This window comes from Ahaetulla prasina, chromosome 2, assembly GCF_028640845.1.
Source record: "Ahaetulla prasina isolate Xishuangbanna chromosome 2, ASM2864084v1, whole genome shotgun sequence".
Classification (NCBI taxonomy): Eukaryota; Metazoa; Chordata; class Lepidosauria; order Squamata; family Colubridae; genus Ahaetulla; species Ahaetulla prasina.
Window position 1 is genome coordinate 281,123,096 of NC_080540.1, and position 17,851 is coordinate 281,140,946.

A 17,851-nucleotide genomic window follows, 5' to 3' on the forward strand; every position below is an offset into this window, starting at 1 on the left:
ACATGTACATAAAGCAGGGGTCTCCAACCTTGGCAACGTTAAGACTTGTGGACTTCCACAGTTCTGGGAGTTGAAGTCCACAAGTCTTAATATTGCCAAGGTTGGAGACCCCTGACATTAGGTATGAATGATGGCGTTTACTTGATGTCTAGCTTGGATTAGTTACTAGAGCGACTGACTTTGAAATACAATCAATACCAGCACAGGTCATAAGTGTCTCAGAGTCCAGAGATCACTTGGTTGTGTTTGTTCTAGGAAACAGGACAAGGTCTCTTTCATAATCTGCAAAATTCTCTGATCTTTTTTTTTTTTTTACTTTTGCAACAAATAAATGCCTTAAATTCTTGACTCTTGAGAATATTTGATCAAACACCAATTGTTGTTAGAGGAATTCTGGATAGACAGCAGTGATGTCTTGGCAAACATTTTCTTTCCATCCTTGTTGCTTTCCATGATCCTTGTTCAGATTTAACATATCTCGAAGATTGATTCATTTATTTCTTCTATCTGACAATGAAATTGACTTGCATATTTAGCAAAATGATGAATGTTTTAATGTAAGCAGAGACATATATCCTAGAATTGTAGCCAAAGAACCCTTAATAGTTGTATAGAAGAATGAATTAGAGTGGGCATAACTCTTGCGCAAGCAACATTTGCTGAAATTCCATATTTTATAATAGTTAAGAAAGGTCAAGGAAAGTGCCTCCTTTTCGCACCTGGCCTGCTACTTTTTTCTACTGAAGTAGATAAGAAGCACAGTTATTTAAAGCTGAAAGTAGACATAACAATCCATCTGTGTGTTTTTAAAATATAAACTGCATCTGGCAAATAACTATTCAGATAATTTAATTCCTTTCATGCCACATTCCTGAAGAAATCCCCCTTCTGAATTTGATTCTTCTATTTGGCAGTCTCTTCTTCTTTGCTCCAGAGGACTTCAGCCAAAAATATTGTTTGTCAGTGATGACAAGCTTGCTGTTCTTTTGGGGGGGGGGAAAGAATTCAAGTTGCTCTATCCAACTTTGAAAGTGCTCAGTGGGTTGTGGTGCCTCCTATAGGGTGGATGAAAATGCTTACACAATGCTAATCATTATTGCTTTATTTAATACTTGCTCCTCCATCAGATTTGATAATAATATTTCCAAATCATTTCCTCATTTTTCTTTGGGAATTAAGTGGACTATGTTAATTAGAATTTTTAAAAATTATTTTCCTTAAGAGATCGGTGTGCAGTGAGTATTTTCCTAATACATAGCCAGTTTCCTATTAAGTGCTTTTTTTAAAGATTTGCAGCTAGGGAAGAGGATAGATTCCCTGTACATTATTGTTCCATTTCTTTCCTTCCTTCCTTCCTTCCTTCCTTCCTTCCTTCCTTCCTTTTTTTTGGCAGCTTGTGTCCACTTAATGGAATTTGCCTTTTTAAAATTTAATCTAGTTCTTAAAGGTTAACTATAGAGTCTTTCCATATGAAGAATGTGTGCCAAATAGAAGTGGCATTAGACTTCAATAAGTCCCCCAAACCAACAATGTTATGAGAGTTCAAGTGATTTTTATTTTTATTTTGTTTAGCTGCAAAGCTGAAACCTCTGCAAGGTTACTTTTTCAAAATTAGCCTTTTCGGTTTTTTAGTCTCTCAAATATGGGAGGAACCTGCTGGACTCTCCTCTGTTATTTGAGCTTTAGGTACTCTCAGGAGAATTTTTCCTTGACTGCGAGGACATTCTTCCAGGGGTGAAATCTAAAAAATTTTCCCTACAGGTTCTGTGGCCGTGGCTTAATTGGTGGGCGTGGCTTGGTGGCAGGGGTGAAATCTAAAAATTTTCCTTACCGGTTCTGTGGACGTGGCTTAATTGGTGGGCATGGCTTGGTGGTCAGATGACTGGATGGGCGTGGCCAATAACAATAAATAATAAAAATAATAAACGAAGTATACAAAACAATAAGAGGTACCAAAAACCAACTTTCACACTTTACACACACACAACACAAAACAACTGACTCACAAAATGTAAAAGCAGCTGCACTTCACCCAAAATGGCCCCTGCAACAAGCAGGAACCTCACACAGCCACAAAAAGCTCAAAAACCAATTTTCACACTTTACACACATACAACACAACACAACTGACTCACACACACACACAAACACAAATTGCCACATACAGCTTTGTGAGATTTTGTGTGTTTGTGTAGTTAGAGTGAAACACTACAGAAACACACCAAATCTCAGAAAGTTGCACAAATATTTTATTTTATTATTTTATTTTATTTATATTTTTTAGATCAGGGGTCTCCAACCTTAGTAACTTTAAGGTTTGTGGACTTCAATTCCCAGAGTTCCTCAGCCAGCAAAGCAGGCAAATTGAGTTGCTGACTGAGATGGATTTCAGGCAGGCAGCTTCAGTTGCTAGCTGATGCAACTGATGTAAAGCATGGCTTTCCCAGCTGGAAAGAAGCAGTATAAGCTAAGTGCTTCATTGCAGCCCACAATCTCTTAAAAGGAGGTTTTCTACAAGCTCTTCGGCTGAAAAGCTTGTAGAAAACATGTTTTGTAAGGTTCTGGTGATGAGGAACTCAGCTGGGATCGCCAGAGGAGCCTTTTAAAACCTTTTTTTTACAACATCTTCGGGTGAAGAGTTGTTAAAAAAAACTTTTAAAGGGTTCTGACGATCTCACCTGAGCCGCGGGATCCTCAAAGGCTTTTTTTTTACTCTTAAAGGCATGTTTTCGGCTGAAGAAAAACTGCTTTTAAAAGTAAAAAAAAACACCTTCTGATGATGGCGCGGCTCAGCAGAGGCAGGGGGCGGGGCCAGGGATTTTTGCTACCGGTTCTCCGAACCACCCGCCACCATCTCTACCAGATCGGGCGAGCTGGGTCTGAACCGGGAGCATTTCACCCCTGATTGGTGGTCAGATGACTGGGTGGGCGTGGCCAATAACAATAAATAATAAAAATAATAAACAAAGTTTACAAAACAATAAGAGGCACCAAAAACCAACTTTCACACTTTACACACACACAACATAACACAACTGATTCACACACAATGTAAAAGCAGCTGCACTTCACCCAAAATGGCCCCTGCAACAAGCAGGAACCTCACACAGCCACAAAAAGCTCAAAAACCAACTTTCACACTTTACACACACACAACATAACATAACACAACTGACTCTCTCTCACACACACACACACACAAAATGCCACATACAGCTTTGTGAGATTTTGTGTGTTTGTGTAGTTAGAGTGAAACACTAAGAAACACACCAAATCTCAAAAAGCTGCACAGATATTTTATTTTTTTATTTTATTTTATTTATATTTTTTAGATCAGGGGTCCCAACCTTAGTAACTTTAAGGTTTGTGGACTTCAATTCCCAGAGTTTCTCAGCCAGCAAAGCAGGCAGATTGAGTTGCTGACTGAGGAGATGGATTGCAGGCAGGCAGCTTCAGTTGCTAGCTGATACAACTGATGTAAAACATGGCTTTGCCAGCCCGACAGGAGCAGTAATTAGGTAAGTGCCTCATCGCAGCCCAGAATCTCTTAAAAGAAGGTTTTCTACAAGCTCTTTGGCTGAAGAGCTTGTAGAAAACATGGTTTTTAAGGTTCTGGTGATGAGGAACTCAGGTGGGATCGCCAGAGGAGCCTTTTAAAACCTTTTATTTTTGCAACCTCTTTGGCCAAAGAGATTGTTAAAAAAAGAGTTTAAAGGGTTCTGATGATCCCAGCTGAGCTGCAGGATCATCAAAGACTTTTTTTTACTTTTAAAGGCATGTTTTTGGCTGAAGGAAAACTGCTTTTAAAAGTAAAAAAAAAAAACAACCTCCGATGATGGCGTGGCTCAGCAGGGGGTGGAGCCAGGGATTTTTGCTACTGGTTCTCCGAACCACCCGCCATCACTACCAAATCGGGCGAGCTGGTCCAAACCGGGAGCATTTCACCCCTGCATTCTTCCATTCTGAAATGTAAGCTTAGATCCAGGGATGGTATTCACTTACTGTCACAAATGTGAGCGTGCGCACATCCACGCATGCACCCAGTCTTCCGCGCATGCATTTTGCTCATGCGCTAACCTTCTGCACATGCACCCAGTCTTCCGCGCATGCATTTTGCTCATGCGCTAACCTTCTGCACATGCACCCAGCACCCAATCGTGCTTAAATAGGATGGCATAGACCTACAACAGGTGGGCGGCCACCCACGATTTCCACCACCGGTTCGGGCGAATGGGTCCAAACTGTCTGAATACCACCTCTGCTTAGATCTCAGTTTTGGCCATCTCAATTTGTTTGACTTCACCTCGTGGACACTCTTGCTTGCTTTTTTTGCTTTGCATTCCCTGGATAGAATTTTTTATTGGCCAAGTGTGATTGGATACACAAGGAATTTGTCTTTGGTACATATGCTCTCAGTGTACATAAAAGAAAAGATACCTTCATCAAGGTACAACACTTATAACACTTAATGATAGTCATAGGCTACAAATAAGCAATCCAGCAGTTCAGAGAAGGAGAGAGAGGCATTAAACTCAAACCAATATTGTGACGTTCCATCTTTTCTTCAGTGCAAACGATATTTCATGGCACAGGGGTTGGGTATTGGAGATCTGCCTGTCTCCCAAGATCTCTGCTCATCCCGCTATATCCATCAGGATGGGTGCACTCTGGGCCTCTTTAGTTAATCAGTGTCATCTATTGGGACCCAGGAAATGACTCTCACACAGCGCCTTTCCTCTGGAACAGCACTGTAAGATCCATACGGCTATCACTATGGAGCGTGTTCTGTAAATCCATGAAAACTTGGCTTTGCTTCAGGCCTGGGGTGGGGGGGGTGTAGAATGTTGCTGAGTCCCTGTGAGGTTTTGGGGGCATTGTGTTAGTCCAGATGTTCATCATCTTTTTCTTGTTCAGGATTTTTAATATGTAAGCTACCGAGAGGTGTTTGAAATCAGGCAGGTTCCAAATCAGATGAAATGAATAAATGTTACTTTTCTGCTTCTCCTTTTGTATGGAATTTTGTAATGGCTGTTTGTTCTTAGCAGAATTTAAGGCCATTACCAATCTGTTTCTGAAGGTTTGGGAAATGGAAAAGCCCTAAAATAGTCATTTAATGCAGATAAATGCATTGTTACACTTTGGGTATTCATTGTACACTTATACTGTAAGGGCTCATCCCCACAGTATCTGTTTTAAGTTGCTCGCTCGTTCTCGTGTTGGAAGCACAAAGGCACTTGTAGGTTGAAAGCTAAGGGGGTGACATCTCCATTGCTCAGGAGACGCCTGGTTAGGGGCTGTTTTCATGTCCCCCATTAAGTTGCCCACCAAAGTGGTCCCCATCTCACTACTCACAGTTGCCAGCTTTCAAACTGCTGGGTCAGCTGGAGCGAATGACGGGAGTTCGCCCTGTCCCACAGCAGCACTCGGGTCTCGAATATGGGCTTGCTAGTTGTTAACCCAGCATCCTAAACAGATGAGCCACCACACTCCTAAGTTGCATTCTATGAAGGGAGTAGCTGTGATTTTTCAACCCCAACAGCTCCTGGAAATGATATTCCCCATCAGGTGAGCATCAGATGCACCACAACGAAGTCTCTTACATTGTTACGTTGTTTGTTGAGACCATAGAGGGCCAGAGCGGAATGATCTTCTGAAAAGAAATTGTAGTAAAAAAGAAGTAAGGAGCCAGGTCTTCCCTATGAAGCTCTAAATGCAGCTTATAAAATCTTTCAATTACATCAGGGATGGGTTAGTCAAGTTCAGGACTTTACATTCTGCAGATCATTGGTTGTTTTAGAAATTAAAAGAGGAAGTGGCTGGGGTGATGGAAATCACTACAGTAAGCACACTTTGCAGATGAGTCCAAAGTCTGTTCCTAGTGTTTTAAAATCATGAACTGATGTTGCATTGGTTTAGTAGAACTTTGGACATTTCCTCTACTTAAGAAATCTTCTGCCTTAATTTATAAATCACTTGTTAATCATTTGTGCAAGTTTGCTGTATTTGTATGATAACAAACTCAAGAGACTGGTTTCTGGAATTAATGTGGGTGAACCCTTTAATGTGTTCCATCCAGCTTTCTTTTTTCTCCTATTCAGATATATGAACTATGCATGCATGCCTGCCTTTCTGTCTGTTGCTCAGGGAAGTTCGTCTCATTAGCCTTTCTGTTTTTAATTGCTCAAAGAATGCGGCAATTAGCTTTTCTTTTCTTTTTATGCAACTTTCTCTTTCTCTTGGGGTTGCTCCAAAATGGACAGACATTTGAAAAGAAGGACAGAAAAGAATTCTATAAAAAAGCAAGCGGAAGTGAAAAGGGTACCCACCAGTTTGGCATAGAAGACAGGCCTATTCATTTAAACTGGCTGCTCCCATTCTCTCTGAATCTACAGATGGCCAGCAAACAGGACAAGCATTGCAACCTAGGGAGAGCAGCTACACAGCTGGATTCCTTGTAGCTCAGCATGGCTGGGATTTCTCAAAAACACAAGGCTATTTATACGCTTTTTTGCACTTGTATTGGAAAGGGACATTTCTTTTAGCTCATGCCATTGACTGAAAGAGCCACAAAAATGTAGAGATACATGCGCGCGCACAGGGCGGTCTTCAGAAAATAAGCTACAGGATGGAATTGTTCTGACGTTCAAAGTCCTGCCAAGATGGTCCTACAAAGAATAGGTTTTTAGCATCTGTAGGAGGGTAGAGAACTAGGGCCAGCCAACCCAACTCGGGGGACAAAAAACACTTCTCTTTTCTCCTCTTACAAAAGCCTAAGAGCTTCTGTTCTGTTTATGACTAAACCTGTTTAAAGCAGTTTAATAAAGATTTGTTTTTTCTGAGTCATGGGCAATGGCAGAGTATTTGGATAGCACTTTCTCAGATCCTCAACAAGAAAAGGGATACAGTGAGTTGGTGCAATGGTGGGTTGCTACCGGTTCGCCCCGGTTTAGGCGAATCTGTTGCAGCGGTGGCGGGAGGCTTTGCCCACCCGCCCGGACATCATCAAATATGCTCTGTGCATGTGCAGAAGCTTCTGCTCATGTGCAGAAGTGGCGTAGCAAACCGGTAGCAAAGGTAAGTGAAACCCACCTGAGCTGGTGGATTACAGTATATATAGAGTAGTTATTATATAAAAAGAGAAAGGAAGCATCTCAGATTGTCTTATCTATTCTAGGTCAGACCATAGCTTCTGCCAAATTACATTTTGTATGACTTTGGTGACAGAAATATATGTTCCCCTTTGCAATAACCTGAGTAGTTATGTTGGTTTATTGTTGAGGACAATCGGCAGAATAGTAGCTTCCTTTTCATGAGTTCTGTTTATCAAGGCAGTATATGCTGCTGGATTCAAACTAACATTGAAATTCTCCATTATATCATAAGGAGTCACTATATCATTCTAGAATTCATACATATCTTGCAGAATTCCAGAGACATATGGTAAATCAGCTCTATTTTATCAAAATGTAATCAGAGATTGAGATTTCTTCTCCAACATTTTTCAGGTATCTCCACAAAAGTTAGCACTTAAATATTGCTGTAAGAGAAAATTACGCTGAAATAACTGCTTGACAATTTCATTTGAAGCCTATGCATCCCCAACCCTTACATGCAAATGCAAAGCTTTAAAATTGCATTATAAGTATTGTGGGAATATTGTAATCAAAAGCACACTTTGTATACAAACAAAATCATGCTAATAGGGGCTTATAAAGCTCAACTCAAAACTAAGAAGTAGGAATTCAATACTATAATGAAGATTCCTAAACACTTATTAAACACAAATGACAAATGATATTTACTGGATCTGTCTTTCTTTACTCAATATGATACTTAAACATATTTTCCACTAAGAAAAAGACAATCCAGTTTTGTTTTACCATTTTCTAAAAGGTACTTGTATAACTTAGCCCAATTTTGTTCTGCGTTAACTACTGTGTACAGCAGCTTCTGTTACAAGCCATGGTGATGATCAAAATACTAGTATGTTCTTCATAATACCACATAATAGCAATAGCACTTAGACTTATATACCTCTTCACAGTGCTTTACAGGGGTTTACAGAGTCAGCATATTGCCTCAACAATCTGGGTCCTCATTTTACCCATGTCGGAAGGATGGAAGGCTGAGTCAACCATGTTCCAGGGAGATTTGAATTGCCAAATTGCAGGCAACAGAAGTAGCCTGCTACACTCTAACCACTGTGCCACCGTGGGTCATAAGCTACCTGAGAGACCGCCTGTCTCAAATCATGTATGCCTGTCCCATATGTTCCAGCAGAGTTGGTGGGCTCCAGGATTCCTCCATTAAATGTTGCCATCTTGTGGACCTAGAAAGTGTATGTCCTGTGTTGTGGGCCCCTGCCTCTGAAAGTGGTCCAAAAAGCTTAGAAAACCTATCTTTAGATCTGTGCCTTGGGTTCATGTCTGTTATTTGTTTAATGGGTCTTATTTTGTTTTATGGATTTTGTTATAAGAGCATTTTAGTCCAGGCTGCTGTTGATTTAATATTTTTAGCTGCTTTTATGTCTTTTTGACCTGTCTGTACCACCCAGCATCCACTGGAGTTGGGCAGCTAATAAATTGAAATGAACGAGCAAATGAATAAATGAACAAATTAATAAATACCATCATGCAAATTTTGGAATATTTTATCAAGTACACAGGTCATGTCATTTCAGGCTGATCTCACAACATGCATATTATCATTTGCCCCACTTGCTCCTTCTAGGGATGTCTGAATGCATAAAATTATGATTTTGCTGAATTTACAGGCCAAATCACCGATGAAATGTTGTTCTGCTTTTAGGTGAACATGTTTGTTGAAGGTTTCCATGATGCCCTAGTTCTCTATGTTCTGGCTTTACGGGAAGTTCTGAAGAATGGCTTCACAAAGAAAGATGGAGATAAGATTGTTCATCAGACATGGAACAGGACATACGAAGGTACATCCAGTCAGATATTCCATGCTTTTTTATAAATAGTTTTGTTTTAGTAAAAGCTGCCACTTTTTATCCTTGTTTCTTCATAGTAGAGATTATGACCCCTGGGTTTTGTTGATCAAGCTTTCTAGATAATTGAAGTGAAAAGCCAATTGTTTCTGCTAATATTATGAAAGAAGATTTTGTGATTGATTGGTTGGTTGGTTGATTGATTTTGTTAGCCATTTTTAAAACATTTGTGTCATGCAAAATCTTATGCTGGCAGCATAAAGTACAGGACCAGCACAGGAGTTTAAACAATCAGTTCAGGAGCTTCAAGTACCAACAAAGTCACGGGCCTTAAAGAGAGAACAAAAGAGGTCAGACTGAAGTGGTTATCAAAGGAAAAATTCTAGATAACCTTAGGACAACAATCAGTTTCTATGGAAGGAAGTTTCTGTGAGAAGAAAACACTCCGTAGGATTACACAGATTGAAACCAACCCTTTGAATTGGCCATGGAAACAACCAAAACCCTGAGAGAATTAAAATGGAGCACTTTAAAGGATAAAGCATAAGGAACTCTGAATGCTTTGTTTAGATTGATGTTTTTCAAACTTGACAACTTGAAAATGTAAGGACTTCATGCTGGCTGGGGAATTCTGTGTGTTGAAGTCCACACATCTTCAAGTTGCCAGGTTTGAAAAGTACTGATTTAAATAACCTTCACCCTTCAACCTTCTACCTTTTGTCCCCACTGCTCTGCCTGAAATGCTGTCCCCTGCATATGATTGTACAGTCTGCCAAAAATAAAAAGAATGGAAAATATTGAGTTTAATCACAACATGTGGAGCGCTGCATAGACAGTGCAGCTTTTAAATATGGATTGCTTAGCTGCATTATATTGATGTTAATATTACCAATATCAGTAGCAAGCAGCAATATGTCCTTAATACAGTTATTTAGAAACTCTGGATTCCCTTTTTCAAGTTTTTTCCTCTTTTTCAACTGTTTTCATGTTTGTTTATTAGCTCACCTCATTACATTAGTTCCTTTTTAAATTTAGTTTTTTTTAATCTTAAAAGCTAAGTTTGATTTAAACAATGCTCAGGTGCTATTTACCTGTTTAGTTGCAATGTTACATTTTTTTGGTATTAGATTTCAAAAATTTCATTGTACATTTGGAATTAAGACTTAATAAGGCTTCCATTTTTTTTTATTTCTAGTGTTTGTGCCTGGTTATTAAAACAATCACCTTAAGTCCTATAAGCCTTATAATATATAAATGTACACAAACCTTAATACGGACATCCACATAGAGCTAAACTTTAGAAAATAAGCAGGACATTCCTAGTAAGACCAGCAGCCCTTGTCAAATTTACCCATCGTTATATACTGGGCAAAATTACCCAGCTTTTCAGTGGAAGTACTTACAGATATGGAAATGTTTCCTTTAGATAAGAACCCAACAATGAGTTCAGAAACTGGAACGGCTTTGAAAAACATCATCAGCCATTTTCTCAGCTGCTGCTGTTACTTTTTCTTTAGGAAGAGAGCATTAAAGGAAATGCTTTAGTAGAAGGGAAATATTAGATTGACAGTAGAATTGCAGTGAAATATCATTTCATCTGGTATGCATTTTGAAATGAACTTCCTATTTCACATTTCCTAGATGAGCAATTATGTAGACTGTGCTCCTCTCAGAATTGAATAATGGGCTTTTTGGAACCCAAGTTATGCAAAGAAGTATGTATTTTGGGAGAAATGGTCCATGAAAAGGAATTTTCTTTTTTACATGCAAAGAAGAGCGCAATGTACGGTATATATGATTAAGCACATAGAAGTTCTAATCTTGACTAATCTGTCTGTCTTTTATCTGGAAAAGAAAAGAATATGTCCCTTCTAAATATGTAATTCAACATTCCTCATTCTGGCACCTTCTGGATATGCTTGGAACTACAGTTCTCATAATCCTAAACAAGGAATTAAGAGGCATTTTAGTATGATGATATCTGGTAAATATCAGGTTACAAGTCAAGCCAAAAACTTGCATGTATTTTTCTCCGTAAACAAGTTCAACTAATTCAGTGCCTCACATTACAAAGATTATAGTGTATTTTTTACCTGGCTGTGAACCGCCCTGAGTCCTTCGGGAGAAGGGCGGTATAAAAATTTAAATAATAAATAAATAAATAGCACACAGCAGATCCATTGGGTTCACTGAAAACTGCAATAGAGGGACACCTCACTACTTTAGGAATCAGTTAGGGACACAACCAGTGGTACTAGTACAACGAGTGATTAGGTTGTAGGAGAAACAGGGAACTGTTTAGTCAAGCACTTTTGGATATTTCCTATCTCTTTACCTATTTCTTGACAGTTTCTGCAAGGAAAGAAGAGAAAAAGGGCTATTCCCTGTTATTTCTACAGATTTTTTTTAATGTGTCTTCAAGTCAGTGTAAATTCTTGGTGACTGGCTGGATTAGTCCCTGGCATTTTCTTAGCAACATTTTTCGGAAGTGTTTTGCCATTGCCTCCATCCTAGGGCTGAGAGTGTGTGCTGGTTTCATATTTAAGATGGGACTAGAGCTCCTGGGCCCCTCGTTTCCAGCCTGGTGCATTAATCATTATCCCAAATTGGCTGTCTAGTTCTATAGATAGGGATCCTTAAAATTCATTTGACTTCAAGTAAGCAACAGTGAGCATCCTGTGAGAAATGAGATTTTTCTGAGCAAGATTTTTCATTGTAAATTAATTTCCAACATAATTTTGTTGAAGCTTTAATAGATTTTTTTTTAAATGGTTAGGAAGACAACAAAGAATTCCAGCATTTGTCAAGTACATTTGCTTTCCAATATGTGTAAGCTATTCAAAGCAGATGTGAAATCTAAAAATTTTCCCTACCAGTTCTGTGGGTGTCGCTTAATTGGTGGGCGTTCCTTGGTGGTCAGATGACAGGGTTGGCGTGGGCAATAACAATAAATAATAAAAATAATAAACAAAGTATACAGAACAGTAAGAGGTACCAAAAACCAACTTTCACACTTTACACACACACAACACAACTGACTCACACACAATGTAAAAGCAGCTGCACTTCACACTTCACACTGCCACAAAAAGCTCAAAAACCAACTTTCACACTTCACACACACACAACACAAAATAACACAATACACACACACACACACACACTAGACACAAGAACAGTTTTTTCCCGAAGGCCATCACTCTGCTAAACAAATAATTCCTTCAACACTGTCAAACTGTTTACTAAATCTGCACTACTATTAATCTTCTCATCGTTCCCATCACCAATCTCCTTCTACTTACGACTGTATGACTGTAACTTTGTTGCTGGCAATCCTTATGATTTATATTGATATATTGACCATCACAATACTTGACAACACAGTATCAACAGTAGAAACCTTCAAATTTCTGGGTTCTATCATATCGCAAGATCTCAAATGGACAGCTAACATCAAAAACATCATTAAAAAAGGACAACAAAGAATGTTCTTTCTGTGCCAACTCAGTAAGCTCAAACTGCCCAAGGAGCTGCTGATCCAATTCTACAGAGGAATTATTGAGTCTGTCATTTGCATCTCTATAACTGTCTGGTTCGGTTCTGCAACCCAACAAGAAAAACACAGACTTCAGAGGATAATTAGAACTGCAGAAAAAATAATTGCTACCAACCTGCCTTCCATTGAGGACCTGTATACTGCACGAATCAAGAAGAGGGCCGTGAAAATATTTGCAGATCCCTCGCATCCTGGACATAAACTGTTTCAACTCCTACCCTCAAAACGACGCTATAGAGCACTGCACACCAGAACAACTAGACACAAGAACAGTTTTTTCCCGAAGGCCATCACTCTGCTAAACAAATAATTCCCTCAACACTGTCAGACTATTTACTGAATCTGCACTACTATTAATCGTTTCATAGTTCCCATCACCAATCTCTTTCCACTTATGACTGTATGACTATAACTTGTTGCTGGCAATCCTTATGATTTATATTGATATATTGATCATCAATTGTGTTGTAAATGTTGTACCTTGATGAACGTATCTTTTCTTTCTTTTATGTACACTGAGAGCATATGCACCAAGACAAATTCCTTGTGTGTCCAATCACACTTGGCCAATAAAAATAAAATTCAAAAAAATTCAATCACACTTGGCCAATAAAAAATTCTATTTTATTCTATTCTATACAGCTTTGTGAGATTTTGTGTGTTTGTATAGTTAGAGTGAAATACTACAAAAACACACCAAATCTCAGAAAGCTGCACAAATATTTTATTTTATTATTTTATTTTATTTATATTATTTTAAATCAGGGGTCTCCAACCTTACTAACTTTAAGGTTTGTGGACTTCAACTCCCAGAGTTCCTCAGCCAACAAAGCAGTTGCTGGCTGAGCAGATGGATTTCAGGCAGGCAGTTGCTACTGATGCAATTGATCTAAAGCATGGCTTTCGCAGCCGGAAAGGAGCAAATAAGGTAAGTGCTTTATTGCAGCCCAGAATCTCTTAAAAGGAGGTTTTCTACAAGCTCTTAGGCTGAAGAGCTTGTAGAAAACATGTTTTTTTAACTTTTAAAGGCATGTTTTTAAAAGTAAAAAAAAAAAAACAACCTCATTGCTCAGCTCAGCAGAGGCAGGGGGCGGGGCCAGGGATTTTTGCTACCGGTCCTCCGAACCACCCGCCGTAATCGCTACCGTATCGGGTGAACCAGTCCAAACCGGGAGCATTTCATCCCTAATTCAAAGCCATTTACTTCTTGCTTCTTTTAACCCAGGGCAAGGGTTTTAAGCCAGTTTCTATTAGGGAGTGTTGAATAAGACTTGGTTACTTTCAGTTCTACTAAAAAGATGAAATAATTTATCCTCTTGAGAAGGCAATGTTACATATTCTAGGAATGTAGACACAATTGCAGTCTCTTGGAATGCCATCCAGAAGGCTGCTAGGATTCCTTACCATATCAGCCTGTAAAAATTCTGCCCTCTTTATTTTATTTTTCTTGAAAACATTCGATGTTTTCAATTTAAAATATATACACGCACAGAATACATATGAATATATATATATATATTGTTCTTCAGGCATTGCAGGGCCAGTATCGATTGATGCCTCTGGAGAAAGGTTTGGAGATTTTTCTGTGGTTGCCATGACTGATCCTGAAACTGGAACACAGCAGGTGAGTAAATCGTTTCTAAATCAGCTTTGACCATGTTTGGTTTTTTTTTACATTTATATCCCGCCCTTCTCCGAAGACTCAGGGCAGCTTACAGTGTATAAGGCAATAGTCTCATTCTATTTGTATATTTACAAAGTCAACTTATTGCCCCCCCAACAATCTGGGTCCTCATTTTACCTACCTTATAAAGGATGGAAGGCTGAGTCAACCTTGGGCCGGGCTTGAACCTGCAGTAATTGCAGGCTACTGTGTTCTAATAACAGGCTCCTTACAGCCTGAGCTATTCCGGCCCATATTCTCCTCTGGGTATATTGAATGAGCTCTTCACATGGATAACAAGATGCCCAGGCTTGGGAGCTGAGGACCAACATATATATGCTTATCCTGTTTTATTAAATCTTTGAATGGCATTTAGGTTCTAGAAATTTTAAGTGTAAAAATCATTCTCCCTACTGAATAGGAATTTGAACTACTGCTTTCCTGCACCAAGTCCAATACTCTAATCATGTCCCAAAGATGCTTCAGTTTTATATTTGGTTTGGCAACAGAAATCTGCTAGCAATTTAGAAAAAAATTAAGGGCAGCAATTATGAACCCGAGAAAGATTAAGGGAGTGAATTCATTTAGCTTTTATCCAGCACAGCCAAACTTACAATTAAATTAATCATAATTCAGACAAAACCACTTGCCTGCAAGCAAGAATGGTGGAACTACAAAATAGACAAAATAATAGAAAACAAAGAAGCTAAAGTACACATGACCACATTTCCGGTATTTGGCAATTGGTTCATATATATTTATATTTATTTATTTATTTATGTATTAATATGTATCCCACCTTTATTATTTTTACAAATAACGCAAGGCAGTGACCATACCCAGTACTCTTTCCTCCTCCTATTTTCCCCACAACAACAACCCTGTAAGGTGGGTTGGACAGAGAGAGTGATTAGTCCAGTGTCACCCAGCTGGCGTTCATGGCAGGATTTGAACTTACACTCGCCTGGTTTCTAGCCTGGTGCCTTAACCACTAGACCAAACTGGCTGCAGCATCCCACAAACGCATGAGTTTCTAGCAAATAAATGTCCATTTGGGAGAATAGATTTGAACTTATAACTGTGTGATTTGTTTTACAACTGTTGTAAAAACAGTCATAAAATCGGGTGCATGCCTGGACTTTAGAAGATCATATGATAGCTGTCACCAGGGGAGCTTTTCATCAGGTTCGCCTGATACGCCAGTTACGCCCCTTTCTGGATCGGGCTTCCTTATGCACGGTCGCTCATGCCCTTGTTACATCCCGCCTGGACTACTGTAATGCTCTCTACATGGGGCTCCCCTTGAAGGGTACCCGGAGACTCCAACTGGTCCAGAATGCGGCTGCGCGGGTGATAGAAGGAGCACCTTGTGGCTCCCATGTAACACCCCTCCTGCGTAGTCTGCACTGGCTCCCGGTGGTCTTCCGGGTTCACTTCAAGGTACTTGTTATCACTTTTAAAATGCTCCATGGCCTAGGGCCGGGATATTTACGGGACCGCCTACTGCCACCATTAACCTCTCACCGACCAGTGCGCTCTCACAGAGGGCCTCCTCCGGATACCGTCAGCTAAACAATGTCGGCTGGCGACCTCTAGGGGAGGGCCTTCTCTGTGGGGCCCCTACCTCTGGAGCAGGCTCCTCTGGGGCCGTCAACTCCCGATCTCAGGTCCTTCCGCCGCGAGCTGAAGACGTTGCTGTTTCGAAGAGCAGGACTAGCTTGAACGTAGTTTTTAAATTGGGATTTTTAAAAAAGGGGTTTAAATGAGGTTTTAAATTTGTATTTAAAAGTTTTAGGGCATCAATTGAATTTAACTGTCTATTCTTTTAGCTGTTTATATGTATTATATGTTTTCTGTTGTTTTTTTTTGGCTGTGAACCGCCCTGAGTCTTTCGGGAGATAGGCGGTATACAAATATAATAAATAATAATAATAATAATAATAATAATAATAATAATAATAATAATAATAATAATAATAATAATAATAATAATGACTGTTCCAACTTACAACCAAAATTCCACTACCAATCGCAGTCACGAGTAAAGGACTACTGTTTTGAAGTGTTCATATACTGTAACTCACTGGCACCTTGAAAAGATTAGAGAGAAGAGCAGGTTGACATAACCACAAGACACATTTTAAAACAGGGGTCTCCAACCTTGGCAACTTTAAGCCTGAGGACTTCAACTCCCAGAATCCCCCAGCAGCTTTGGCATATATCCCAAATATGACTCTAAGAAGAGTTTTTGAATATTGGCATTGTGAAACAATGATGCCTGCAAGGAGGAATACAAAATCCTAAATCCAAAATATCACAAATATTATATTCTGTAAAAATAGATGCTCCACTTCGATAGTACATGATAGAAAATGAAACCAAAATACATGCATGACATGTATTTCTCATACAATTATGTACTTTGTCATTTAACAGCTAATAATAATAATTTGGGAAGATGAAGAGAAATAGAGAAGGCAATCCACTCACTTCCCAATGCTTTGAATTACTCTTGCAGTCTCTTGCAAGCTATAATTTAAATTACAAGTTCCTCTCTTTTTTTTCCCCCCAAAGGGAAAGATTAGAATCAATTTACTAAAGATCGGCATTAGGAGAAGCTTTTGAATAGTAAGAATGGTTCAGCAGTGCATGCAGTTTGTTTAACAAGGTGGTAAGCGCTATTATCCTGCCAATGTTTCATCAGAAGGTGGAAGACCACCTGGGAGGGGTGTTGTGCTTGCAAGATTCTTTTCAATACCATTCCAATCCCTTTCTCCTTTCATATCCTTAGTATTTGAGGTCTGCCTAAAGTCAGATGCAGATTCCTGTTTCCTGTTAGTTTACTAAGCAGGCTTTGAAACAAAAAAATCTGCAGTTATAGAGCCTGACAAATTAGAACCAGTCAGGTAACTATTTCCTGTTTTCAACATAATGGTGAAATATTTTCTTTAATCAGGACTGCAGTACTGAAGCCAGTACTCTCGGAGAAGGGAAGTAAGTGCATTTCTGGGTTCATGACACAAGCATCATTACATCCAAACTGTCAAGAGTCTTAAGAATCTAGAAAAGATGCCATTCTGTTGAGATTCTATTGGGGAAATATCCCCCATTAACACAACGGAAGTCATTATTTTTTGGTGATTGTAATCTGCTACTCAAGATGTCAAAATTAGGGAAATCATTGTTATGTCACCTTGTTGAACTGCAAGTTCAGTGAATTGGTTTGATTTGGCATGAACGAGCCTCTTTGTGCTATTATCTTATTCATATAACCTTTTTGACGGCATTTATTTTGAGGTTTGATGCCATATACTGAAAATTTATCCTCTAAATATTTAATTGTTTTGTTTGTCTGTTTGCTTATTATATAAATTTATATACCGCTCATTTCACTGTTTGGGGCAGCTTGTAATATCACAAAAATAGAGATATAAAAGCCATTATAAATATAAAAAAGGATTAAAATTGCAGAAGATTAAATAGTGCCTCATCTGTCCCTGCACTAACCACTCCAGGCTATAACTTCTCCAGGGCTGGGCTTCTGGGGGTTCGGCAGGGTTTGGGCGATCCTCTAGCCAAGGATCGCTGGGGTTGGGCGAACCCCCAAATGTCACCCCTGGTTGGCCACACACCCCGCCCCTCCCCTCCCAGGAGTCTCCACATGACCCATTCATCATTCCAA

The 17,851-nt window shown here is 39.3% G+C and overlaps 1 protein-coding gene across 3 annotated transcripts in view; it reads left to right on the forward strand.

The window, feature by feature from the left end:
• Positions 1-17,851, forward strand: part of NPR3 (natriuretic peptide receptor 3) — a 94,657-nt gene that overhangs the window by 62,250 nt on the left and 14,556 nt on the right. For all 3 annotated transcript variants that reach the window (XM_058170202.1, XM_058170204.1, XM_058170203.1), the window contains exons 4-5: positions 8,809-8,944; positions 14,036-14,130. In XM_058170202.1, the coding sequence (XP_058026185.1) occupies positions 8,809-8,944; positions 14,036-14,130 (231 nt within the window). The remainder of the gene's footprint in view (positions 1-8,808; positions 8,945-14,035; positions 14,131-17,851) is intronic.